Below are 27,294 nucleotides of genomic sequence, written 5' to 3'. Positions count from 1 at the left end.
AGAAAGAGATTTGTGAAGAATATCTGTAGAAAAAACACGATGTTGGTATTTGATGTCCTAATATTAGGATTTTTTTTGAAGAGCAAGCTTCAACCGTTCCGATATCCACCGGACAAGACACTCCAACTTCCACTTATTTAAACCCTTCTCCAAGCATTAAATTCCATCGCTGTGAAGATCACGAACGACACGAAACACGAAATTAAAGCAGCAAAAAGCTCATCAAACAAACCATTAATTGAAGGAAAAAAAGGATGCAACCACACATGCATTATGGTTTTCCGCAGACAATGGCCATAACCATAACGTAACGCCGCGTAACGGTAGGTCAAGAATTAATAAAACTTTGCCGTACATGAGCTTGTGGAAAAAAATATTTGTAAAATTCCTGTAACAGCAACGATGTGAGTTCTCCGCAATGGGGAAGATATGTTGATGGAAAACCCCAAGAGGGAAGTGCAAAACCCCCGACGGAAGATCACGAGCGACAAAACGAGCTCGAATCACTTGGCCATGGGGCTTGGCGTTTGAATAATTAAACTCGTGCTCGTGCGCTCGTGTTCAAAAGCACTGTTTCGTGACTGGTTTTGTGCCGCTGCCGCTCTATACGATGCCTCAAACATCCCGCCGGGCAACATTGCTACATGCCGACATTCGCAGGGAGAAAGTTTCTTTTTTTTTGTCCACCCCTCACTGTCATATCATTTCGTTGGTCTCGTTTTATCTACCGGCTCCCGGGAGGAGGGAAAAAGGATTGTATATTGTTTGGTGTCCCATTTTAACTGACGTCCGTTATACTTTAAGGTCTTTTATCGCACCGTCCACTACGGCGGGTACTTTTCTTGCCAACGATGTTGTGCATGAAATAACACCGAAAAACACCCCTCCACGCCGATGAGCTTAAATATTCACCAAACAGAAACAAAAAAGTTGACCTTTCTTCATCGAAAAATGCACGCAAACTTAATAAACTGCTGTGGAAACTGCTTCGTGGCACGAATGATTTGTAACGTTACGTAACACAACCGGGGGGTCCAGCGGGTTAACTAGCATTCTGTTCTAATGAGTACTACAGGAGCTTGGAGAACTTAAAATTCACTTCCGTTTTGGACATTAAAAATTCGACGAAACATGCTGCTCAGCATCGAGCGGTACGAGAATTTAGCCACAATTTATTGACCACTCACTTCACTGTTGTACGAAAAACTGGCTTCACGAAGGATCCACCCACAGAGCTACAGGAACCACTTCATCACCCGGCGATCTACAAATTGGGCGCAAATTTCCAGTAGGTAACCCAGCGTTGCAGTTGCAATTAATTTGATTTAAAACAACACATCACACGGCTTCACTAGTACAGCAGACCGTTGTCAGTATGCAGTCAGTAGCAGCACCAGTAGCAGTGCGCGCCCGGAACGGTTAGCGATAGGACGAGAACTGATTTCCGTCCCCAAGAAGAAGTAGTCCGGTGTTCGTCTAGCGCGCGCTTACATAAATTCTAACGCTCGACCACACTCGCGTCACTGGCCGCGAGCACGCGCGTATGTATGTGTGTATCGACCTTACGCTGGGTCTATGCGAACACAGGGTGTCCAGCCCTGAGCCGGAACCCTCACTTCCCACCGTCCCCGACAGCCAGAAGGAGCAGAAGCGCACAGCGCAATTGGACGGACAAAAGCAGACAGTGAAGTGAGAGCGCATTTGTGTTGGAATTGCATCGGGGTTTTGGTTACGGGGTTTGTGGTTACGCCAGAAACGATGCGTGGGTGGATCGATGGCTGTTGGGGGAAGGGACAAAAATAGCTCAAGCGGGTTGCGACGCAACATCGGGAACCGGGCGCGACGTTTGACCACTTGAGGTCGGCTCATCGGGTTCGGCGTTTTACAGTTGGTTTTCCCTGTTCCCGCCAGGAACAATAGTAGGACGATTGCTAACTGACCACGCGACCAGAGCTGGGCATTTGGGGTAGAAATAATGGAAGGCAGGAAAATATGAATCGTCGCGTCCTACGTTCATTTCATTGTCCATTGTCCTACGTTTTTCCTCAGTAACAGAACTAACTCCTAAGCGGATCTTGTTCCGATCAGAACATATATCCGTCCGTTCTCTCACTTGTGGTAAGTGGGTGTGTGTGTGTGTGGGAGGTAGAAATTACATGAACCCTGCCACAGTGCCATCAGACATTCCGTCCCTTCCGTTGCACACCGGTGGATTAAAAGTTACGTCCAATTTATCACGTACAACGGTGAAACAGTGCCGGTTGGTAGATTACGATCGCCAATTTTTGATTTCACTGTCCCTTGCTTCGTGGAGCGATCGATTGATGTGCATTCGCATTAATGGTACGCGGTCGATACGTTACGGTGCTGTGTGCTGTGGTTGATTATTTTTTATGGCAGCATATTTGATGAAGTATTTTCATGCAAGAGCATATAATGAAATAATTAAAGTATTAAAGTATTTTCCAGCAATTGGAAAAGCATGAAAGTTATGAAAATTATTTTATCTTTTGTACAAAGCAAAGCAAGAAGCAGTTTGAACAAATGAATGTAATTAAAATGGAGTTAATGGACCTTCCAACTAATGTTGTTTCATCAAACAGCTTAAATTATTTAATAATTAAAAGCACAACATCTTTCAAGTCTCCAATGCTTCTGTTGACGTGGTTGAAAATTTAACTAGACATTCCAGAGCAAAAATTATCCGTTAAAAGCCACATAATAAAGCTCATAAAAAGAGTTTGGGCTTGTAATTATTCTCCAATTATGATAAAAAACACTTTACAATCTCAGAATTGTTCATACAGGGAATCCCATCATTTTTTGACACGATCTGAGATATTTTGAATTCGTTCCACAATCTTTTGAATGCGTCCCAGATATTCTTGAATTCGCCCTACAGTATTTTGAATGCGTCCCAGGTATTTTTGAATCCGTTCAATATTTTTCTAACAATCTACCAGATATTTTTGATTTTTTTCCGTAGTTTTTTAACGGCTTTCCAACTTTTTTTTCAAACGAATTTAAAAATATCTGAGACACATTCAAAAAGCTTGGGGACATATCAAAAAATTGTGGTATACCCTGCACTGAATTACCTTACTTAAGGATAACATAAATGTTTTATTAATTGAAGGAAGCAAAAATATTCAAAACACGCCTCGTTTGGATCAACGATATTATCTGTTAAATGTATTAATCACGGCATGACACCATAGGACGCTAGAAAAGCAATAATCGTTAATGTATCATTACATCAAAATTGAAAAATGATATCACTTTGCATAAACTTAGTTTATCGTTAGGGAAAGGTAATATGTCTTGCCCCTATATTTTGACATGTGTTTGCATTAAACATGACCATGACATTTACGACAATATAATAGCTACGAAAACGGAAAGATCAATATCAGGCTCATATACCCTTTTCAAGTCAGCGTGCAATATTTCAAAAACCCCGATATTGAACGTAGACATTGTACGATTTACATAATCCACGTGTGGTACATTAACGTCAAAGTAAATGGTTTACAATTTGTCATACTTCAGCTACGGAAAATGATACTTTTCTCTAAAAATATGGCCAACATTGAAATGTGCCGGTACGGGAGGTGGAGTAAGAAATCCGATCGCTAAACAATCAAATGACAAACGGCTTCCAGCCCTGATTGTATCGCTGTTTTTGCAACATTTGCCTTTCCAGCATGTATCATAGCACAGGTTTGTGTAAGCTGATCCGTTGCGTTTATAATTACACCCTCCACTGTGCCACTGTTCCTTTGGCGGGGAATGAGCCCCGGAGGGTGGGGACTGGCTATCAAAACGTTTTGGCTTAATATGACACAAGCCGACGTGACTATGTTTTCCACCCAAACTGGGGTGAAAAAAAAGCAAAAACTTACGCACGATAGTCCAATTTCCGGACTGATTTGACACGCTGCATCTACCGTTTTTTCCCCGAGCAACTGGACAACGAATCGTTACTGCGTAAAACAGAAATCTTGGTTGGGACGAGAGAAAGCGCAGCAACTTAACATACGCAACAAATTTCTCTCTTTTCGGCCACGTGTCCACCACGTGGTGCTTAGCAATGTTGATAAGCTTCTTTGTCTTTGTCCTGTCACTTTACTGTCATTATTGCGTTTGCATGTCACTTCCGTTTTGTGGCGGAACGCTGGACTCGTTTTCACTCGAGCGTGTGTGCGGTTCGAGGGTAGATGGTTTCCCGGACGGTCGAAACCACCCGCTGGGAAATACACAGCAAATGGTGGTGGATTTCGTTTTTTTTTCTTTTTTCACCGAGACTAGACAAACCCACCGATGGATATGACACGACCATTTCCCACCAGCAGCGATGAGGGGATGGGTTCTGTTGTGGATTGTTGTATATATTTACTTTTTTTTGCTTCCTTTTTCAGTGGCATTAATAGGCCCAAACAACAAGAGCAAGGGGACGAAACAACATGGCATTCAGCTGCATGGGTACAAAAAACCATGATGGCAACAGTTTTTATGAAAGCATATTAAGTTTCCTCTCCAAACGATGTCGCTTCATCGGTTGGTGGGGGGGGGGGGGGAGGGGTTTGTGGTGTACTTTTACTGCGTCTTCTGTTGTTCCAGTTTTGGGTACGGGACGGTCTAGTCAGTCGATTCGTCGATTTTTGCCAAGCTCTCTTACGCTCTTACTGAATCGATCCAATATGGTTTGGAAAATGTGGGCCAAGGGAAAATCCCACATAAAACACCGTGCACCCGGAAGACCAATGTCAGCGTGCAGACCAAAATTAAGCACACAACCGTGCAAAACAATTTAGTGTGGTCAAAAAGAAGAATGGAAGAGACGAGAAAGATGTACAAAGTGAAGTAAAAAAAAGTGGATAAAAGGGCCCTGAACTTGTTCGGCTATAGAGTTACGAGTGGGGAAAGAGACTTGGACTTGGCTAAGTGAAAAAGGATTCCTGATCTTGTTAGGACTGTTGCTTGGTTGGTTGATAGTTATCTGTCTGTGTTGTCCTCGATTTCTGGTTTGATTAGTAGATATTTTATAAAAATTTCCTTTTACCTTGAGATAAACTTTGGTGTTAGAATAATTTTTTATGGTATATTAAAGTATTAAAAAATCTTACAATATTTTGATGAACCATAAATTGTTCAACCAGACGACTTTAAAAAATAATTTAAGACAACAAACCTCAAACATCACCCTTAAACATTATCTCCCACTCGGAAAGACTCCATTGTAACTGCGTTACACACTTCGATAGGTTCCACGTTTTAGATGCGTTTCCGTTGCGACAAAATTTAATCCAATCAAAACTTTCACTTCACCGAGCGACCGAGCCGCTAGCGACGATCTCGTAGAAATGTTAAAGTCAACGAAATCGATTGCTTTCTCTTTATTTTTCCTGCTGTTATTGGTGTGTGTGTGTGTGTTTTTTTCCTTAGCACACCTCCATCTTTGGGGATGCGTCTTGAACGAAGGGTTACACTTTGCTGTCGGTGTCAATTTTCGGGCTAATTGGATTCCGAAAAAGTGTTCCACTCGAATGGATTTGGGTGTGAATTTTCCGGCAGTCTATCGATCGGGTATCTTTACCGGGCCCAACGCACACAGTACTGGAAGTTGTAAAAGTGAGTTGAATTCAAATACTTTAAGTAAAGTTACGAGTCCGACTGAAAAAGGGGGGAAGCACGTTGTAAAGTACCCTGTTAGGTTTTTTCGTGTTTTTTTTCGTTCATAACATGTTTGCCGGGCATCATTATGCAGTGACATGTTGCCTTCGATTGAGATGATTTTCCAAGAAGTCAAACCGACCCCGCCCCGGCGAGACAGTTGAGTTTTGCGGCATAAAATTGCTATCATTATCTAAAATTCCATCTGTAATTTCTCTGTCAAACCCAGCACCAATAATTTTCTTTTAAAGCATTCTTTTGTGAAAAACCTTGGAAATTGTTGTGAACCATTTCTTTCCCTTTCTAGTTGCGAAAGCGTTTTTCAACCGCCGTATATCTTTGTGTGTATTTTTCACAGATTTTTACGCTCGTGTACACGAGGGAGATGATACTAGAATAACACAAGATGATGGCCATTGTGTCAGAATCATGTCCATCATTTTTTTCTGGGCAGAATAGATTAGCGTCAATGGCGATGCGGATAAAAAGGGAGCTCCCTTACCCCCAGATAGCAGATTTTGAAGAGAAGCTTTTGCAATAAAAAAAAGAAGGGAAAAAGCAATAAAGAAGAGACAAGGAGAAAATATATCTATATACCAAAAGCTGCCTAATGTCACCAGGCTCTATTGAAGGATGATGTAGGATTTCCTATTTATTGCCTGCAGGTCGGATGTGGCAATAAATTTATCGCTTATATTATCGATGGCTTACGAAAGTTGACAAGGAAAGATTAAAGCCAAAGAATGATAACGAAGCGATTCATGCTCATGAGCAGGCGATAAGCATAAAAACGAGACCGGTTTTTGACGAAACGTCGAATGATTGGCACTTTATTAAAAAGATTTACATGTTTACATCCATATGCATAATAATGAGGGGTGAGAAAGAATTTAAACATCTTAACGTAACAGTTAAGCACACAATTCGATTGTTCCCCGCTCAATGCACTCCATTCGCGATGACACTTATTATAGCAAAGAATATGACCTTGAACCGTTTATGTCATTCTTTCATTGACCATAACACTAAGGCCCCGTCAACTGGTATTACGATTTAGCATACCGCAACAGTACGTACGATTGCGTAACTTTCGACCTTTTTTACCACGAACTTTTCCACGCTATAAACGTATGCACAAGTCCACGTACGTACTTGGGCGGGAAAGGGACCGTAACTCAGTGCCAATGTTCGTCGTCTCCGACCGGCCCGGATCGTTGATCAATAAATAAAGGCACACGCTTGATACGCGCTTTCCAAGTCCAACGGCTTTGTTTTGCCTTACGCGACGTAATTGAGATTAATGGTTAGCGATCCGATGCTCTTATCCAGATAAGAATATGGCGGCAAATTAACTTAAATTATGCTTTTGCTATAGTTCCAAACATAATCTTCCAATCAAGAAGAAAAAGGTAGTAGATAAACGTTAACACATTCATTGGGTCCTTGTGCAGTGATAGGCAAAATTTCTTATCGCGATAGAGAATCGTTTAAATTTGTCTTTTTGTCACCAACTGGCTAGCCCGTATCGACCTTGAAAAGTGACCGTTCAAACTAGTGATGGGAATTCCGGAGTGAAATTATGTATGCACTCCTACTCCGGAATTGGAAAACCGGATTCGACTCCGAATTACTCCGGTGTAGTGATGGGCAAATCTTCAATTTTTCCGGAGTTGCAGTAATCCGACGGAGGAGAATGATTTAACTCCGGCATTATGAACGACCGGGGGCGGGAATCAGTTCAACTGACTGGGCCCGGCCACTAACCGAACTTGAATCCGGAGAAAAAATCGGAGATTACTTCTGGTACCAACTCCGAAATAATTCGGATTCAATAACGGAGTTACTCCGGAGTTAAATCCGGATAAATCCGGCGTAATTAGGAACTTTGGAGTATACTACGGGTTTTATACATCGAAGTCGAAGTGGATTCATGATTCCTCTCCGGAGTTCCCAGAGTCCCGGGAGTCAACTTCGGAGTCAACAACGGAGCCAAGTGCTGTATTGCTTCGAAGTCAAAATTGGAGTTGAATGCGATATCGTTGAATGTAATTTTCCCCATATTTTGTGATATTCTTCCACACGCCCTTCCACCTTCCAAAGTTTTCCCAAAGTTTTTTAAAATATATTTTCACCGAAAAAATGGAATTTTACCCATCACTAGTTCAAACCAGTTCTTCAAAATGTTCGGTGCGGTACAATCTGCACACAACAAAAGTGAGATGTGTTTCGTTTTTGGGTAGGTTGAATCTTTGTTTGCCAAAGTGTCGTTTCGTGTGGGTTTCCTCTGTTAGTAAAGGACGACCCGAAAATGGTACCACTTAATCAAACCATGGTTGAAAGTGAGATTGTTTAGAAGTGGAACATTTTCCTTACCGTAAAACAAATCCTTCCCGGCAGTACATTACGCCCACCGCGGGGTTGGCCGGAGATTCATCAGTAGGCCTGGCACCTCAGTGCACTGCAACTCACAAGAATGGCAAAGACGAACGACCAAGCGTGCCACGGGCCATTTCGAATGAGCTGTAGTAGCTTCATTAGCATAACGAAGACGTAGATTTGTGCCCGTTGGCCATGCCTTGCGTAACGAAGGTCCGTGTCCAATGTCCGTGAGTACACACATTGTGGACGCTGCCCCGGGGACAAGATAGATCGAAGATGGTTTGGTCATTCGACGGAGAAAGTTTCGCGTTTGCGATGTAGACGACAAATGAGCAATGGCAAACGAAGCCCTGTCTAATGAGAAAAACGGATCGTTGTAGTTCAGGAAGCACTAGTTGAAGAAATTAATTGGTAAGATTACTCTGCTTTGCAAGGTTTCTGGTAGAAGGACTTTCGTAGTAAAATTGACGAGGTGCATAAAAGCAAAATGAAAATATTGTGCACATCACTAGAAATGCCTAGAGGAAAGGGATCAAAAAGAAATCGACTAGTAAATTAAAAAAATTCAATAATGACAACTGAATAACCCATATTTAAAGCTTGAACATCCGCACAACAAAAAAATGACCATCAATTGCAGTAACTAGAACTCAGCTTAATATGTATGTGTGTGTACCGTTGCTTCCTACTGAATATATTTACATACTTTCGTACCACACATTCCTTCCTTTAACCCAGCAAAAGCCCACAAAACCAACCAAATCAAACGCAAAACATGCGCCTCATTTCGCTCCGTTTTTACCCGTTGAAAACCACGTCACCAGCACCAGACCAAGGATGAAATCATCTGTACTGAGAAGCAGCACACAAATAACCGTAATTTAATTTCACCCTCACCGGATCATTGGAGCAATCCTTTGCTCTTTGTGGATGCCACACAAGACGGCGGCGGGGTCTCACTTCCCAAACAATGTTGAACACTTGAATGTCGCTGATTACCTGAAATAAGGCTGATGCTTCTCGTGCAACCCACAAAGAGGAAGGTGGAGCGAAACAATTCTCAGTATTTTCATTAGCATGTTGCTAGAAATTCCACGAATTGCTCTGTGACCGGTGATGCTAAATTTCTTCATTGCAGGCAGCCATCTTGAAATAGGCGTGTGCTCGAGAGGAATCTAATCAAACGGCCTGGCAATGTCTGTTTTTCGCATTGGTTGGAAAATAGTTTCGATCGTTGCAGTTGCGTATTGCAAATGGTTGAAACCAGGCATGGTGTAACAGTTGGGAAGAATTCGTTATTTGATAACTGTGTCTATTTGTAGACTTTGTCTATTCTACGAAGAATCAGGGTTCTGCTAGTGTGATGTAGAAAAATCAGCTTCCAATTGCAAACATATTTAATACAAATTGTTCTTCGTAGTTTTGTATAAAAATACGCAAAATATTGTATTCTATTTTATGTTTTATCATGATACTTTATGTTACAAAGTTGTGAGGTTATGAAGTCAAATTATTTGGGTTGAATTTCTTGTAAATAATACATGATAAGCATGCAAATGTCGAATATAAATTCTTTCAATTTTCACAAAATCGTATCGCTCAAACGAATCAAGCCCTTTCCGGTCAATTCTTCGAATTTGACAACGCACTTTGAAAACAAATTATTGATAGCAAACATTTATTCATACGGTTCCATTTTTACACAACCACACTCTGAAACATTCCATTCCATTTCCACTCAAAATCGATCGAATCAAACACATGGTGCTCAATACTGGTGCATGTTCGACCGAATGGAATGTCCCCGGGTTTTTTTCTCTCTTCTCACACTTTAGAAAACGAAAAATAATGTTTGCACTTTTGCATCAACTCAGCACATACGGCTGAAATGCACCGATGTGCATTGGAGATTGTTCGCCTACAATCCCAACGGTAGAACAAAATTCAATTACCACCAATCCGATGTCCCCGCAGTGGGCAATTGCAGCGTTGTTGTTTGTGGTGGTGAAGAGAATTCGAGAAGAAAAATCGTAAGAAAAAAAAATTCCCACATCACAACAACACGTACACATATTTCGAGCCACGGTGAAGACATCACACCGGGAACGTGCCATTTCGGGCAAATGCAGTCGGATAACACATTCCACTGTTGGCGTTGGCGAAAGGTGGTACCTCTTTTTTGCTATCAATTTATGATTATTAGATTTGCAACCCGTGCGAATATGCGGCGATCCTGTGACCACAAGCTGCCGGCATGTTTTTTTTTGTTAGGATTGGACTGATTGAATCAATTTCAGCGTTCGTGTGTAAGAGATTTTTTTTTCTTTCAAACAAGCTTCTAATTTTTTTTTTTTTCAAATGATTTTGTGAATATATTTTCTAAGAAAAATGAAAATTTTTACTTAAAAATTATTACTTTAACTTAAAATATTATTTAATCACAATAATAATATTCTTTCCATAATTCCACAGGTAACAGGAGGCATGCGAAAGCACTACTTACACCCACAGCTGTAGTGCTCTGTTTGGTAAGTCCACATCTATTTCAATAATTCAAATGTCTGACAAACGTTTGTTCAATATTTGCACTTTGGCATGTCTTTGCCATGCTGTCACATATGTTCACACACCGTCCATGCACGGGCCATGTTCTGCATGGAAACTCACTTTGGCGCCATTTGGTTCAGTTCATTGCTCTCCTCGAAAGCTCAAGCTCCTCTCGCCCACTGTCACTTCATACCGTAGATCGTAAAGTTTTTGTATAGTCCTGCCTGGGTCATACTGCCCAGAACGCGCGGGGGAAATGTGAAAACTTAATCAGGATGTTAATTGATTTTTAATGACACTATTTGCTAGGACCTGGGGGGTGCTACCATTCACCACCCAAATCGAGCGTGTTTTACCAGCTGTTCACAAATCAACCTGTTTTACACAAAGTACAATTAGGGTCATGTTCTGGTCAAGTTCTGGCTAGTTTCCACCCACGGGATTGCCACAGTAGGGCGAGAATTGTGCAATGTAATGCTTGACGTCTATTTGCATAATGGTTTGGTAAAGTATGAATGTGTATGAACATGCACTCCGGTCTGTTTTGAGGAAATGCTGCTGGTGTACGAAGAAAAGGATAGTAAGATGGTTTTGAAATATTTCATGTTAGTCATAAATTACTTGAAATATTTCATGTTGGTCATAAATTAGTTGGAATGTTTCGTATTATTCGTGTTTCGTTTCGTGTTTCGTAAATTACTGTGGAGCGCCGATTATCCGGATACCTTTCATCCGGCTGCCGCATTATCCGTGATCCGCAAACCGGTGATGGCAAGAAATAAAAACCTCAATAGGAAATGATACAATTGACTCAATTGAACAGATTTACTTTGCAAAGTACAACTAAGCTATTTAATATCTAGTTTTAGAGAAAAAAGACACATTAAACACTAATATTTATCAATAAAAAGTGTTGTGTCTATATCCGTGATATTCGCTTATCCGGCCAAGGCTGAGTCCCGATAAGCACGGATAATCGGCGTTCAACTGTACTTGAAAAGGTTTCTAAAAACAATTTGATATAAAAAACTCGAGTGAATTCTGGAATTCTTTCAAAGAAGCTTAAAAGATAATTTTTTATACTGTTTTTGAAAATTACTTTTTTAACACATCAAAGATATTAAAATCTCTCCATGTACATTAAATTTTTTTATAAACAGCATAATTTTATGTTTGAGAAATATGGCAAATGTTTCAACTCCATATTTTGAATATGGAAAAACTTAAAAAACAAAACAACCTTATGACTAATAAAAACGACTTTATTTAATGTTTTAAAGTATGTTAAACCATACGTTCCGTTCGTCACTCGTATGGGGAGTATATACCACATATTTACTACCATCGTGGGAGCTTTTCTCGTTATTCCAGTTTCATGGCGAAACGCTCGTAAACGTTTTTGGGGTGGAAAAGTGCTTGAACGAATCTTTATTTGAAACCTGTTTACGAGGCATTTTACGCTTCTAAAAGCAAAGCAAAAAAAAACCATCGGTAGCATACGAACGATTTGTTCCACGATGTAAAATTCATCCAAAACACCAAATTGATTCAACATTTGGATCCCCGTTTTTTACGCAAACCAATGGTGGTTTCGATTCGGTTTGTACGTAAACTCCACGCAGTTAACTCATAGCTAGTGGAGCAAAATATGTAAATGTGGATGGAAGGTGGTTTTTGCATTTTTATGTATCCCTTACCACGCATTTACTCATGCTGGGAATAAAATGAAAGCAGAAAGACGAAGAAAATCACCCTTGAAATTACAACCATACGTTAGGAAAAAGTGCATACGAAAAGCAAATGTCCGTATCAAACGGATTACTGTCTGATCTTCTTACATTTAACGTCAACTTGAACTGCAACATTAACGTTTTTTTTTTTTTTTTTTGAAAAAAGAGAATACCAAACGAAGGGTAAAGTAACACACTAGTTTAAAGAATGTTGCTCTTTGAATGTGTTACAAAAAGAAAAACCCTCCGAAGCGTAAAACATGAATAAGATAATGCACCAAACAGTAATGGAGGAAAATATTAACCCTCTGCTGCAAATAGGTCACTCGAGTCCAGAGTGCGCGAAAAAAAAGTGAATGGAAATGAGATTTTATAATTAAGAACACTTTGCCATCCACCCCCTGAAGGTTACCATCCTACTGACGGTGCTTCGGGGCGCACTTTTGGATAAACAGCAAGGGGAAAGGGGGGAAAGAACCCCCCGCCGGGCAAGAAGGGATGAAAGTGCTAAGCTCTTGCACTTTGCTGTTGATTTGAATAGAAAAAGTCTTTATCACTAGTGATAGTCTTCTTTTATCGTTACATTGGCCTTTTTATTTAAACGTTGCACTTCTTTGTGCCCGGTGGCCGTTGTTGCTGTGTGAGCTGTGAACAATAATAATTAGCATTTATGAGTATAGCTGAATGACTAAATTAGCTTCGGTGATGCTTTTCACTTCAATAATTATCAAACTGAATCGGACAAAAATGAAGTTCATTCCATCGTGAGATAATTCAAATGTTCTCAGCTTAAAGACGAGCACAAAAGTACACAATGGATGACGTTCTTGAAGTTGTTTAGCGCACAAATTTCAGCGAAAAAACAACCAAACAAAAGTCCTGAACTTAATCAATATTTACTTCATACGAGAGAAATATTTTCATGATTAAAGTCGTGAGATATAAATAGAAGGAATGATTTTTAATCAACATTGATTGTTGGTGAGTGAATTTCTTTTTCCCTCCTGACAGGAAAACTGTCTCGATGGCTCAGCTGTCATACCCACAACCATACACAACACGACGATAAACGGGGTGGGGTGAAAATATACATATATCACATCCAGCATAATTTTACCCATGGCATTACCATACAAACAAACAACACCGTCGACATGCAACATCTCTATCACACACTCGTGAAGGATCTGTTATGACATTGAACATTGAAAACCACGAACAAACCGCTGCCGGTTTTGTAAACATCATGCACGGTTTGGGGAATGAATCCTTTTGATGGGTTTGTGCTATCGATGTTAAGTTGTCATTTGCACAACCTCCCTAGGAACGAATGGAATGTTTGCACCCGGGTTTCAGTTAAACCCCTTGACTAATCCGGTGTGATGTGGCTGTGTGTAATGCTGCACAACAATCTGTTCGATGTGTTTGTATCCGTTCGATGTTTGAAGGAGGAAAAGTAAATTCCACTGTTTATCATACTTTGAAGCTCATGTAAACATACGTTCGATTATGAGCTTTATTGCGCTTTGGTTGTGTTATTTATTGTTTCGTTACTCATATGTTCCATATTTAACATTTTACAAAATAATTCTACTTTACTCTATGCAAACTCTTTAATCTATGAAATATTATTTCTAGATCAAACATGATTTCTTGTTTGTTGTACAAGCGAATAACTGACATAGAATGTTTCTTTAGAAATTTAAAATGTTTCCCATCTGATGTTTATCAAAATTAGGGTTTGTCAAGCCAAGTACTAAATAAGGAGATCTTCCTTTATATGATAATATCTCAGATTTTTTGTTTACATAAATTTTACACGAACGAATTAAATTAGGTGTGAATTTTTATAGCAAGTAGCATCGGGTGTCTGCTTCCTCATAAAAATTATTTTCATGTCAATGTTTGGAGTAAATTTCAATCCAAAAAAAATTACATGTTTAGATCTTATTTTCCCTGTATTTTTAATGTGGAACATTAAGTAATAATTAAACAAAGCAATACAATTTTAATAACAATAGTAAAGGAAACAACGGATAGAAAAAATCGTTTCCCATTGTATGAATTTGATCCAATTGATACAAATTATTAGTGAGACTTCTTTTAATAAATCATTCTATTGCATTGCACAGATCTTAATTCTTTCTTTGTAAAGTAACCGTACAAAACGATAAAGAACAAATAACCCATCACATCGCATTCCACCTATGATAAGGCCCATTACAATCACAAACGATTGGAACAAAAAGCTACCCAGGTCATGGAGTATCATAAATTGATTAGAGCCGCCCTTTCTCTTACCTACGCTTATCGGTCCGTGATCTGATTGCGCTGTTCATCGTCCCAATAAGACCGCTATTGCGTCCGTGAATCGATTCATCGGAACGGTTATCGGTTAAGCTGGTCAAGTCAATGGCAGATCCCTTCCGGACATCCGGCAAAATGAACTGACAAGCAGTATCAAAGGAGAAAGCAACCTTCTACGAAAAAACGTATAAAATCGCTCCGGTTTCCAACGGAACGACATCAGTCGCAACGGACCAAAGTGTACGAACGCAGTGATTTCATCTCGAAGTGGAAAGAGTGACAACTTTGCTCATTGTGCAAGCACTGAACCGGTAACGCAAAACAACAAGTATCGTTTGAAATAGCTTCAGCATGAATCTATCGAAGTTGTTTATCATCGTCCTGCTGGGCATGCTGCTACTGTTCGGTGGACAAACCGAGGCGGGTCATTTGAAGAAGTTTGGCAAAAAACTGGTAAGCGGCCGCGTTGTCCAGTTTCCTGGCCAACGAATCGGCCATTTTATATTTGTTTTCACTACCGCGATACTAAGCCTCGTTTCCCTTTTCTTGTTTTGGACTCGATTTTAGGAAAAGATCGGTAAAAAAGTACTCCACGCAGCAGAGAAGGTGGTGCCCGTTCTGATGGGTGTACACGATTTACACGAAGAGCAGAAAGGCTAAAAATGGACTCCAGTGTGGCCTCCAGCAATCCGCAGCAGTGGAACCGCAGGAAAGGAGTGTTTTTGAGCTTTCCAACCGTCACAAACATCAAAGCACACGCACCGGTAGATGAAGATTGCACGGAAACAATATTTCGAGTTGGGATTTAATCATTCGCTCAAAATGAAAAGAAACTGTATTAAACATCCTGTCAAAAAAAGCATCTTAAAAGTAAAAAATGAAATTGTTGACACCGTTTCATCACTTCACGTAAGAGACGGTAGGAATCGTTTTGAATAAAAAGGAAAAGATTAGGTAAAAAAAACATTACATAAAATATTTACATTTAGTTTTTTTTCTTTTCCTCCTGAAAGAAATGTTAGTAAGAAGTAATCATACAAAACTAAAAGCACTTTTCGTGGGTAATTTAGTTCGAATTCATGATACAACTGACCTCGAATGTGGGTATCAGTTGGTCAAATTTTATATTTAATTTCACACAAAAAACACACACACACACACACATTCAAGGTACTACAACAAATTTATGATCGAATGGTTTAGCATGTAGAAATCAATGCAAACAACAAGCTACAACAAAGCGAACTTTACAAGCCATGAACAGGAACTAAACTTAAAATTCCAAAATCCGATGCATGTTTCCGTAATTCCAAACATAAAATAAAAAACAAAAAAAAATGGCGTACAACCGGATGTAGGATGTACCGGAAAGTGCGAAACATTGGAATTTTCGCCGGAAATGCCTCGCAAACGCTTCTACGCACCACGTGGCCCATTGCATGGGAATTGTGCATCCCACACACACACACAGACACAATAGTGTCCCGTGCAGGCGGACTAAACTTCACGACAGCCGCAAGCAAACCTGGGAAAGCATCGCAAAACTCTGACAAGCGGCGAGAATAACAAACGAGAACCATCTAACAGTCTACAGTATACGGAACGAAACATTCAGCAACACGCGACAACTCATCTGCTGATTACCTGGCGTCGGTCGGCTTGTACGTGACATCGTATTTGTCCACCGGCATCGTGTGTGGATCCATCGAGGTTTGCCATGAGACTCGTACCGATGTGGGCGTTAGGAAGGTGACGGTAATGTTTTCCGGTGCGGTAGGTATTGAACCTGTGAAAATAGAGTAAGCAAAGGGATAGTGAGACACGTTGACAAGTACTAAACAGAACTGTTGGTATGCCAGGTCGTTGGTAAGCGTTAATTAAAAATGCAACGTTAATCAAACGCAGAGCGCATGTATGGCGTCGTCGTTGGTTGTACTTGCTTCATCTAATTACGAATAACGACAGTAGAGTAACATTTATAGCATGTCCTAACCTTCGACCTATTAATTAGTTTACCATGAAGCATATTCGGATGGTAAATATCAAGTGTGGGTGAATAATTGTTATCATATACGACAGGCTTTTAAATGTATCAGAATGTCTGAAAAGCTTTTTGAGCACACTTCAACATGAAAAAGTTTATCCCATTTAAAGTTCATTTACTAAAGGAGTCTGAGGAAGCATCTCCACTTCACCTGTCGTGACGATCGAAGCAGAGATTATATAGTTCCAGGACTCACATACACCTCTGATACATGGACTCTGTTAAATACTTTCGAAACCCTCTTCAAGAGGAAGATACTCTCAAGGATTTTTGGTCTAAAAAGGGTGGAAGGAAGGCCGCTACAATGACGAGTTCTATGAGCTGATCGATAAACCCATTATCGTATATCGAAATAGACTCTCCAGTCTCCGGTGCGCTGGTCATGTCATTCGAATGTCACCGGACGACCCGTAAAGTCCTTCTAGGTCGTTCACATTGAAGAGGCGTAGTTGACCAAAACTGAGACGGAACGATGGCGTAGACGCATCCGTCAGAAAGTCCGGGATAATGGATTGGCAGACATCGGCATTCAACCGTGAGTGGTTTAGAGGAAGAAGCTCTCATTGTCAACACTAGAACTACCAAGCGTTTTAAGCGTTTTTCGTTCGTGGTTAATTTTTAAACATTTTCAAAGAGTTGGAGTTTTGTGATTCTTTATTGGAGATCGTACTTTAGAATATATATGTAAAATTCATATCTCAACTACCTTAGGATTCTTTAAGCCCAAAAAATTATGTGACGAAAATGAAGCGTTTCAGTCAAAATGACTAGTACGGTCCATCTAGTGTTAAATATATTGCTCAGATAACAGCTAACATACACTTAAACAGAAATCCCATCATCTATCTGTCATTATATTTTATCAATAAAAATTTTATTCCAGACTAATTCTGTTTTATTAAATAACAATCTTATCCAGAAATATTGACATTATTTCGTTTGAAGAAATATTTCAAGATTTACTAGTAATTTTGCGTCTTCTGTAAAGATCGGAGCGTTTTTACCATCACATGGCATTAACGTTATAAAACAACGAATGATGAAATGTTTGCCGAATGACACATAAACACATACTGTAACAAAAATATTACAAGACACGCTTTTTGTTTTATTCTCGGTAGAACAATTACCAGCCGCTTTTATAACTAAGCATTTCTCCGCGAAAAAAAGTTAATACAAACTTGCTCTTCAACACACCAACCATGATCGTTTTTCCAAGAAATGTGTTACACCAAACTGAAAGCCTCCGAAATATGGGCAGCCAGCCAATAAGTTCATCATATTTATGCCCACACTTTGCCAGAAGCATTGGACCACTATCGTAAGATTTTGGGGCTACGGCTGGTTTTACAACCATGGCGAACCATTTCTACCGTCGGCTTCACACCATCAAACTTTACAACCGCGCCCCAAAATGTGATCACGGTGCGAACGAGGCGCTTACATTGGACTGGGATCTTAGTGCTGCGGGACGAATCTTTGGTTGCTCTCGCAGCTAAAACCCACGCCATCGCACGCACGTAAACGTTAAAACTAATGACCTAATGACATGGTATCGGACGGTTTGGTGCGATTCCGAAATCAGCCGTGCAAAGCCGTGCATTTAGGAACCGTACCATCGTTCAAGCCTCCAGGATTCGTGGGTGTAAAGCTTTAATTAAAGCTCGTTTATTGTGGGCGTTGCTGCTCCAAGTTGCCGTCGGAGAGCAATTAAACTACCAGTAAATATGCCTCGACTATGGGCTAATTTGGACTCTTTCTCTCTCTCCCTCTCTCTGTCTGGGGTCTGTAATCGAAACGCATAAATCTGATGCTTTAAGAAGAGATAGAGGTCCTATCTTCGGGGGACTAACAAAAAAACAAGCACGGTGATAGGACAATAAATTTGTTGGAAAGAACAGCTCCTTAACCTGCAACAAGGGGCCTCAAAGTGCCGTTGGGTCGCTTTTACAGAACCTCGCACGGGGATGTCTCAGTGGGTGACGTTGTACGGTAAGCCGCAATAGCTATCTTGTTATGGTAATCTAGCTTTTCGGGGAAACTGTCTCAAAACCTCATGACTCCCAATTCCTGGAAAACGCAGGACGAAGATTCGCAAGAAGGCGAAGTTGGGTCGAAGTTGTTCTGGTAATCATAAAACACATTCGCCTTATCAGATCGGTAAAAGCCTTCCAAGAGAAGGACACATTTTTGAGAACAATCGTTTTGCTAGTAGAAATGGCTTTAAAAATGACAATTTACATATCTTCCCTTAAAGAAAGCTCCTTTTATGCTAGCTTTATGGAAACGCTTTTTTCCACCCAAAATGATAGCCATTTACTTCACTGTTTAAAATAGCGAAGCAAACTTCTTGTGTTGGCTGTATGCTAAAACGATTGTTTGGTTTGCAAATCGGAAATCATTGTACGCTAACCACTTCTGGCAGCAGTACAACACGGAGAAAGCGAAATCAAATCTAACCGATCATCATCAATGAAATTCGCGCCGCTTTGCTTCCGTTGCCCTTATTACGCAAATCATGGCTGCGATTGATGTTGATGATGATGGACGTACGATTGGTGTTAAAGTGCGGTTTTGTTGGTAAGGTTTTTGGGGCAAACTCGTCTAACACTTGCTCGCAAGAAATAAGGAGCTTAGTGGCACGGAATGGGGGGAGGTGGAACTGTGTGCTTTACATCAATCATTTTACATTTGTGCCAAACCAGTTTGTTTTGCGTGGTAGAACGTTTTTGTCCACCATTTCGACTGGGTTTGCATTTTTTCCGGGAAATTTCTTGCTTCACCACTACCACTCCATTGACCGTTTGCTATTTGGGATTGATGGATTTGAGGTTTATTAATTTTGAGGTGGAAATTTCCCGAAACTGACACCGTTGGTTTGCTGGAAAGTTAAAAGTACAACTCAAACAGATCAGCACTCGAAGTTCTGCTTGCGGAGGAGACAAACAAAAAAAGCCTATTTAATAATTTTGAGCGACTAAACATATCAGTCGGGAAGCTAACAATAACAAAGCCTTATCCATGATGGATGACTTTCAATGCAATGTTAATGTATTGTTAAATAGCTTCAATAAGTACCCAACGAGATAAGTGTCTTAGGAAAAAAAGCTGCACCATTAACTTGCTAAGCAAAATGCAAAATGTATTTTAAGCGAGATACTGTACTCTCGAACGAAACTACGTACGGCACACGAAAAAGCGTTTCCGGGAAGTATTAATTTTGACAGCATAATAAAAGATTAATGAACGTATTTTGATGCTTTGGATCAAAAATTAATCTTCCACCCGTGCGCACGAGCGAGAATTTTCCGGCCAGGAGGGGGGGTTTTCCGGCATCAAGCTATGGTTCAGTAGTAAAGTTCCTACTCAAACGTCGTCAGGCAAAGGTACATTCCTTCCACATCGTACAAGCGCTCGAATCCTTCTCATTTCCATACCCACCGAACGATGGACAAGCTGGAGCTGTGCCAAAAACTTTCATGGACATGCTTCGCTTGATCATCGTTTTCGCATATCGTACAGTGCAATCCATTCTACAAAGACGGAAATGATTAGAATGTTGGCAATCGTGCTCTTTCGACTGTATACATGATGAGGATTTCGTTTGCATGAGAGGCATTAAGGGAGTTTTTGCTACAAGTTGTATAAATTTATTTCTAGCACGTAAATTTTAATTATATTGTGTAGATTATGTTCATTCTCCAGTTTTCTATAAAGATGTGAATCCAGCTACATCGTATCTTCGAACTTCCAACTTTATCGCTCCATCTGCTTATAAGCTACAACATCCCGGAAATGAAACTTTCGCCACCTATCTATCCAATCAATATGGATAGTGCTAGTGATGTGGATACGCACAACTTCCCACGGAGATGATACGTGCCTGGAAAGCACAACGAACGCCACTACCAGCCTGTTTCGCTCAACCGTTTATCTTCGAGCATCGACATCATCAATAAACGAGAGATAGAAAAAGGAACAATCCACCAGCAAAGAACAAGCGTGAAGCATCAAAATCTCATCAATTATCCTAATTATACCATAATCGATGGGGTACTACGATGGTGTGATATGTTTAGTGGAGTGATAAAATAAAATAATTAATCGACCTCCACCAACAAGTCTCCCCCAAAGGCTTTTTGGCAGCAGAAAGGAACAGATTTCCAACAATGCACGAGATCCCACGTACTACGCTGAGCTACTTCCGGAACGCACCCGGAATGTCTAATTGGTGAAACGTTCGAGTGCTGCTCATCGATACCCTGGCACACGACCGCCTCGCATTGTCTTAATTTTGTCTACTTCCTGGAAAGCGAGATCTTTCCACCGAAAGGACGCATTTTTCCCCGCCAGGCATTTCCAAGACGAACGATTTCCGTTCCATTCCACCGTCTTTGATCGGATTGCAGCTGGAGCGGATTTAGCACTAAATTCAGCATTACGACAGTGTCAGCTTTCTCAGCTTTTCCCAGTTTATTATTTTTGGGACCTTTTGGTGTGTTTGTTTTCGCTTCTTTTTCCCTCCCAGCTTATCACGCCCTCCCCCCACGGGGTGGGGACGGTAAGATGCAAGGGGGAGTAAGATGTCTAAGTTGTCAGATTAATTTCTTGAAGAAAACATTCGCCCACCCTGTGCCGGTGTCAGGCTCCCTGTTTTTTTGTAGAAACTTTCCCAAAAAGCATCGTCGTTGTCCCCGCTCGCGTTTTGGTCTTCTGTCGTCAGATTCTTACTGCTGGCTGACCCAATTTAGCCGTTTTCTTTCTTCGGCTATTGGAAAAGGGGTACGCCGTGAATGTAAAACGAAGTTGAAAATGAGCACCACTGTCACTTGAGCTGTCATTAACGACTTGTTTTATTTCGTTCGGCGAAGGTTCTGATTTGTTGAGCATTTTATGCCGAAAGCTTTCAAAACTGCTCTGGTTTGCTTTTCTTGCGCAATGGGAATGGGGATTTGTTAGAAGTTTGGTCGAGATGACAAACAATTTACAATTTCCCACCACTGTATACAAAGCAATGAAAGTATTTTCCTTCCGTCCTTCCTTCCTGTCTGTAAACGGTGAAGATGTTTTCCATTGTTAGTACAATATTATTTTTTATTTTCTTTCCTTCTATTGTAATTATTTAAGAAAGGGAAACGTAATATTGACATGCTATTTTTTGATAGTGAAAAGTATTTCAAAATTGACATGTAATTGACAAAGTTGGTAAGAGGTTTACTTAAAGTTACTAATAACTTTTATCCGAATTTTATTTTTGTAATCGATTTTTGACCACTTCTTCCTCCTCTTCCCGAGATATCCTTAACATAAAGAAAAATCGCTCTCAAAGTATCTTCGACAAGATCACAAAACAACAATTATCTTTATTTCTTTTTCCACTAACCTTTGCATCAAAGTTTTGGGGTTTCTTTAAGCGTCCCTATTACTGTAATGATCGTTTTCGATTGAACGATTAGACACTTTAACAATCCAATTTTTCGTTCATTTGGTTTTTACCCTTCGTTGACAAATGGGCTAATAGTGCTAATGGAACCAAATAGCCTAATCGGTGCCTTATTGTTGTACTGATTCCTCCATTTTGTTGTAGATGATACCTCCATTTTGCTCCCAGCGCCTGGCTGGAGATAACTCAACCGGTTGCTAATTAAATTTTCATGAACGACACAGTTTCCCATATAAAGCTTCCGTTGCGGTCGATGGAACCATCTCTAGAGCGGTGATAGTAAAACACCATGAAACGATAGGAAGAAGTGACAATGAAAGAATGGTTGCGTTTTGGTTAACGTGTTTATTTTCATTGATTGAACTGGTTTGAGTGTGTGTATGTACTGTTGGAACACATATGAACAATAGGAAATAAGGTGAACAATCAGGCACAAAGAAAGATTCGATTATTGAGTTGGAATCGAATTACCATTAATCTTGTTCAATTACACTCGTGGCTCAGACGGGTTTAGAAATAAGATTAAGAGATTTGTAACTGTGTTAGGTCCTTCCAAACAAATATTGGTTTGTTTAGTGTTATAGAAAAACTTTCTTTAATTTTGCATTACAAAGCTAATTTTCAAGAGTACTTTGTTTAAATAAACGATTAAAATTAGCAATAAAATAGAAAAACTTTGTGAGATTGATTTTTTTTTGTATAAATTAAACCGTTAAGCTTATTGCGTAATTTCCCTTTATAAAGAAAGAAAATGTGTACTGTACTTTTTTTCTTGTTCTTTATTTATCTTTCTTTCGAATATTGTTTTTCCTTCAACAGTAGTGAAGCAACCAATCAATGAATGCCTGGAAAGTTTTCCTTTCTTTTAGTGACACAACCGAGCCTGCTAGTAGTTAGTTTTTTGTTCTTCCCCTGTGCCGATGTGTGTAATGAAAATGGATATTACATGTAGATTGTCGCACACTCGTGGCTTCCATGGAAACTTCTTGTCGCAAAAAGTGAAAACTCCGCTTACGTTGAGTAAGTGTTGCCTGGTGTGAGTACGGCAAGTAACTTTCTGAGGCTTTTCCATCGATCTTTAGCCAGTAGATGTTTGAAGCGTTCTTCTTTTCGTTTAACAAAACAGTAACATTACCAAAAGAAAATGCTTCGCACTTCAAGATCGTGCCTTTAGGGTTGGCGAACCTTTTTCCAACCTTACTTTACATTTTCCTTCTTTCACAACTTTACCATGCACTGTCCTTGTAGGCTGACTTGTAGCTGTACTACAAATGGAAAGAGTAGAAATGGTCGCAGAAATCTCGCTGATACCCCGAATGGCTTGTGAAAATGTTGTGAATTCTGTCACCATCCGAGGCATCCCTCGAGAGAGCGGAACATTTCGTAGTATGTCCTTCGCCAGGACTACGCCATTACTAAGCTGTCGCATCCAGCACACACACACACACACACGCACATGTGTCTGCTTTTTCCTTTCACGCAAAAAGCATGATTTGCATACTCATTTCGCATTCCACCCTGGGTCGGGTGGGGGTAAGAAAAGTGGGAGTACGGTCGGGAAACAGGCCCACTGGGGGCCGTTGAGCATTGCGCTCTCTACTGGTGGGTATTTTCCACCAATTATTTGCAACATATTTTTTTTTTTTTTTTTTTTTTTTGTCTGGCCTGCTCACGGTCGAGCACGTCGTGTAGACATGGCCTGGTCGCCAATCCGTTTCCAGGAAACTCGGTCCAGTGCTGCAGTCCTCCATCCACGGCTGCATCCGATCTCCGACAGGTTTGACTCCACCTGATCCAGCCAACGAGCTCGCTGTGCTCCTCTCCGCCTCGTGCCGAACGGATCGTTGACGAGCACCTTCCTGGTGGGGCATGAGTCCGGCATCCTCATCACGTGCCCCAGCCATCGTATCCTTCCGGCTTTGACCACCGTCAGGATGTCTGCACCGCCAAACAGCTCAGCTAGCTCGTGGTTCATTCTCCTTCTCCACACGCCCTGCTCGCACACACCGCCAAAGATAGTCCTTAGCACCCGCCGTTCGAAAATAGCGAGTGCATTGGCATCCTCCGTTAGCAGAGTCCAGGACTCGTACCCGTAGAGGACTACCGGACGTATCAGTGTGCGATATATCGTGCATTTCGTGTGTTGCTGGAGCCTTCTGGATCGCAGGAGTTTGTGGAGCCCGTAGTAGGCACGATTTCCCTGAACAATGCGCCTTCGGATTTCGCTGCTCATGTTGTTGTCCGAAGTTACGATCGTACCAAGGTAGCAGAACTCCTCTACCACCTCGAGATCGTCGCCGTCAACTGATACTCTGCTCCCGAGTCGGGCTCTATCACGGTCAGAGCCTCCGGCAAGCAGGTACTTTGTCTTCGTCGCATTGATCCTCAATCCAATTCTGTCGGCCTCGCGTTTCAGTCGGGTGTACGCGTCGCACACCGCCGCAGATGTCCGTCCGATGATATCGATGTCATCCGCGAAGCCGAGAAATTGGAGAGAACGGGTGAAAATCGTGCCCCGGATGTCGAAGCCCGCGCTTCGCATGACACCTTCCAGAGCGATGTTAAACAGCAAACAGGAGAGTCCGTCCCCTTGCCTCAGACCCCGGTGAGATTCGAACGATTCCGACAGCATGTTCGATACTCTCACCTTGCACTGCACCCCATCCATCGTGGCCTTCAACAGCCGTACCAGCTTCCCAGGGAATCCGTACTGCTGCATGGTGTTCCATAGTTCGGTCCGATCTATGGTATCGTAGGCCGCCTTAAAGTCAATGAACAGGTGGTGCGTGGGGATCTGATGCTCTCGGCACTTCTGGAGGATCTGCCGTAGAGTAAAGATTTGGTCGGTGGTCGATTTGCCTCCAACAAATCCAGCTTGGTAGCTTCCGACGAAATCTGTGGCAAGGGGCGCAAGTCTGCAGAAGAGTATTCGGGACAGGATCTTGTAGGCAGCATTCAGGACTGTGATGGCTCGGAAGTTAGCACAGTCCAGTCTGTCGCCCTTTTTGTACACTGGGTGTATGACACCCAGCTTCCACTCGTCCGGTAGTTTTTCCTGGTCCCAAATCCTTACGATCAGCCGATGCATAAGCGCGGCAAGCCTCTCCGGGCCCATCTTGAACAACTCTGCCACCAGCCCATCGCTGCCAGCTGACTTGTTACGTTTCAGCTGTTTGATGGCACTGATGACTTCGTCCAAGGATGGCGGGGGCACTTCGTCATCCTGCTGGCTGTCGCAATGCTGCTCTCCTCTGCTGCTATTTGCAACATAATTGATGCTGAAAATAGCGTTCCACCGTCCGTTTATGACTCACAAATGGTTCCAGCGGTTCGGCATCGACAAAACGCCAAACTCAATAGGAATGAATTGAATTTTCCTAGCTGACGAAGGCTGACACTAACGAACCTAGTGGAGCACTATAGCCCTCCGGGAGGTTCAACGGGGACGGTGATGATTAGTCCTTAATTGTGCAGGGAATTGAACTGTCACCTCCGACGGGGTATTGATGGTCCGTTTTATGCTTGAAATGGTGGATTGTTTTATCGTTTGTGTTTTTCTTTTGCGCAGTGGATTTTACAATGAAAATCCCATTATCTTGGAATGGGAAAAATACTCTTTTTCAAGAAGTTTTATTCAAAAATTTCTTTTCCTCACTATTTGTTCAAATATTTTTTCTAAATCCTGAATGTTTGAAATGGTAATAAACATTCATTTTGATAATTTAATTTTTAATTATTTTAACTTTTTTTATTTTAATTGTTTTATTTACACTCTGTTCATGTTTCAGTATAATTAATCATCAAAATTAAAACTACATGAAAAGAATGCTAGTTTGAGATAATTTATTTAGCATTTTCACATATCTTAACTAGATAAATATACATAATGATCAAATTTATAACATAAACATACAACTTTAGAAAAAAAAAACAGGAAAACCACTCCAATCTGTATCCATTCTACTCTGTTTTCCAAAGTACGCGCTGTACATTTACATGAATCTAAACAACTTGTAATTAATTTACCAAACTTGCTCCCCTTCATTCGCATTCAAACGCCTAGAAAAGAGATTCATTTCTATCAGCTCGAAAACTTGGTGCCCTGTTCCGAAAATTTTACATTCATTACACCGTCTTTCGGCACGATTCAAACTCCAAGCAACTGTAGGACGACGATGTAAGATGTAGAACTAAGTCAACATGATTCACGCCGAATGTTGGACGCACAAATAACGCCAGCAATACACACCACAAAGCACATCTTATCATGCTTCCATCGGGCTTTCCATTCCCATTTGGCAGATGTTGTAATTTCTTCCTGCCCGCCACCACCGTCAAGATAAACTGCAGATGATGTGTTCATAAATTTTGCAAATAAATATTACCCCACTAACGCTGGCACGACCACATCGTAATTCATAAGTGCACGTTGCACACGGTTGCAGTGTGTGCAGCGAGTGCTGTATGCTGCCTCGACGTATCATGTTGCATCGTACAGGGGCCCATGCTGTACCGGGGCAGTAATTAATTGAATATGGGCGATGTCGTCCTGCAGCGACAGTGACGTTCGTCTACCATTTCTCATGGCGTACCGTTCGCGTTGGGTTCTTTTCTCTGCTGTCGAATCGAGGTTCGCCCCGGGGAGACGGTACGGTACGACCTTCAACCGAGCAAATAAAGAGCGCTCCACGATCATCCACTCGACGATTAACGAACGAGACAAACCGTGCTGGTAAGCGCTGAGGTTGTGGCTCTCGTGTACCGCCACTCTGCCATCATCCACTCAAACAAACAAAACCGACAAAAAGAAGACAAAAAAAACCCCTCGCTTTATGCATCCCGGCGACCAAGGTTGGCCAGACAGCGACAAAATGGTCCCGAGACGTTGTGCTTAGAAATTAATGCATAATGGGAAAACTTTTGTCCACAGTTTGTAGCACCGTACTAACACTCATACACTCGTGTAGAGAGAGGGTGGAATAAAAAACACACAACGCAAACAAGGAAAGCATGATGATCGGGCCTCCGAACCCTCAACTCGGAGGCTCATTTTACATACCGTTAGTGTATGCATTTGCAGTTTGCAATTTAAGCACGCGTTCGACCTTGATGTCCTTTGCACCGTACACGGTCACATCGCCATGGCCTGGCGCTACTCATGTTCACGCTGT

At 41.2% G+C, this 27,294-nt stretch overlaps 1 protein-coding gene across 7 annotated transcripts in view; it reads right to left on the bottom strand.

Moving 5' to 3' along the window:
* The window catches only part of LOC125772142 (uncharacterized), a 103,756-nt gene that overhangs the window by 43,993 nt on the left and 32,469 nt on the right, over positions 1–27,294 (bottom strand). For all 7 annotated transcript variants that reach the window (XM_049443571.1, XM_049443573.1, XM_049443567.1 and 4 more), the window contains exon 3: positions 16,281–16,422. In XM_049443571.1, coding sequence (XP_049299528.1) covers positions 16,281–16,422 — 142 coding nt within the window. The remainder of the gene's footprint in view (positions 1–16,280; positions 16,423–27,294) is intronic.

Source organism: Anopheles funestus, chromosome 3RL (assembly GCF_943734845.2).
Source record: "Anopheles funestus chromosome 3RL, idAnoFuneDA-416_04, whole genome shotgun sequence".
Taxonomy (NCBI): Eukaryota; Metazoa; Arthropoda; class Insecta; order Diptera; family Culicidae; genus Anopheles; species Anopheles funestus.
The sequence above is the reverse complement of the archived record's forward strand: the minus strand, read 5'-3'. Positions and strand labels throughout refer to the sequence as shown.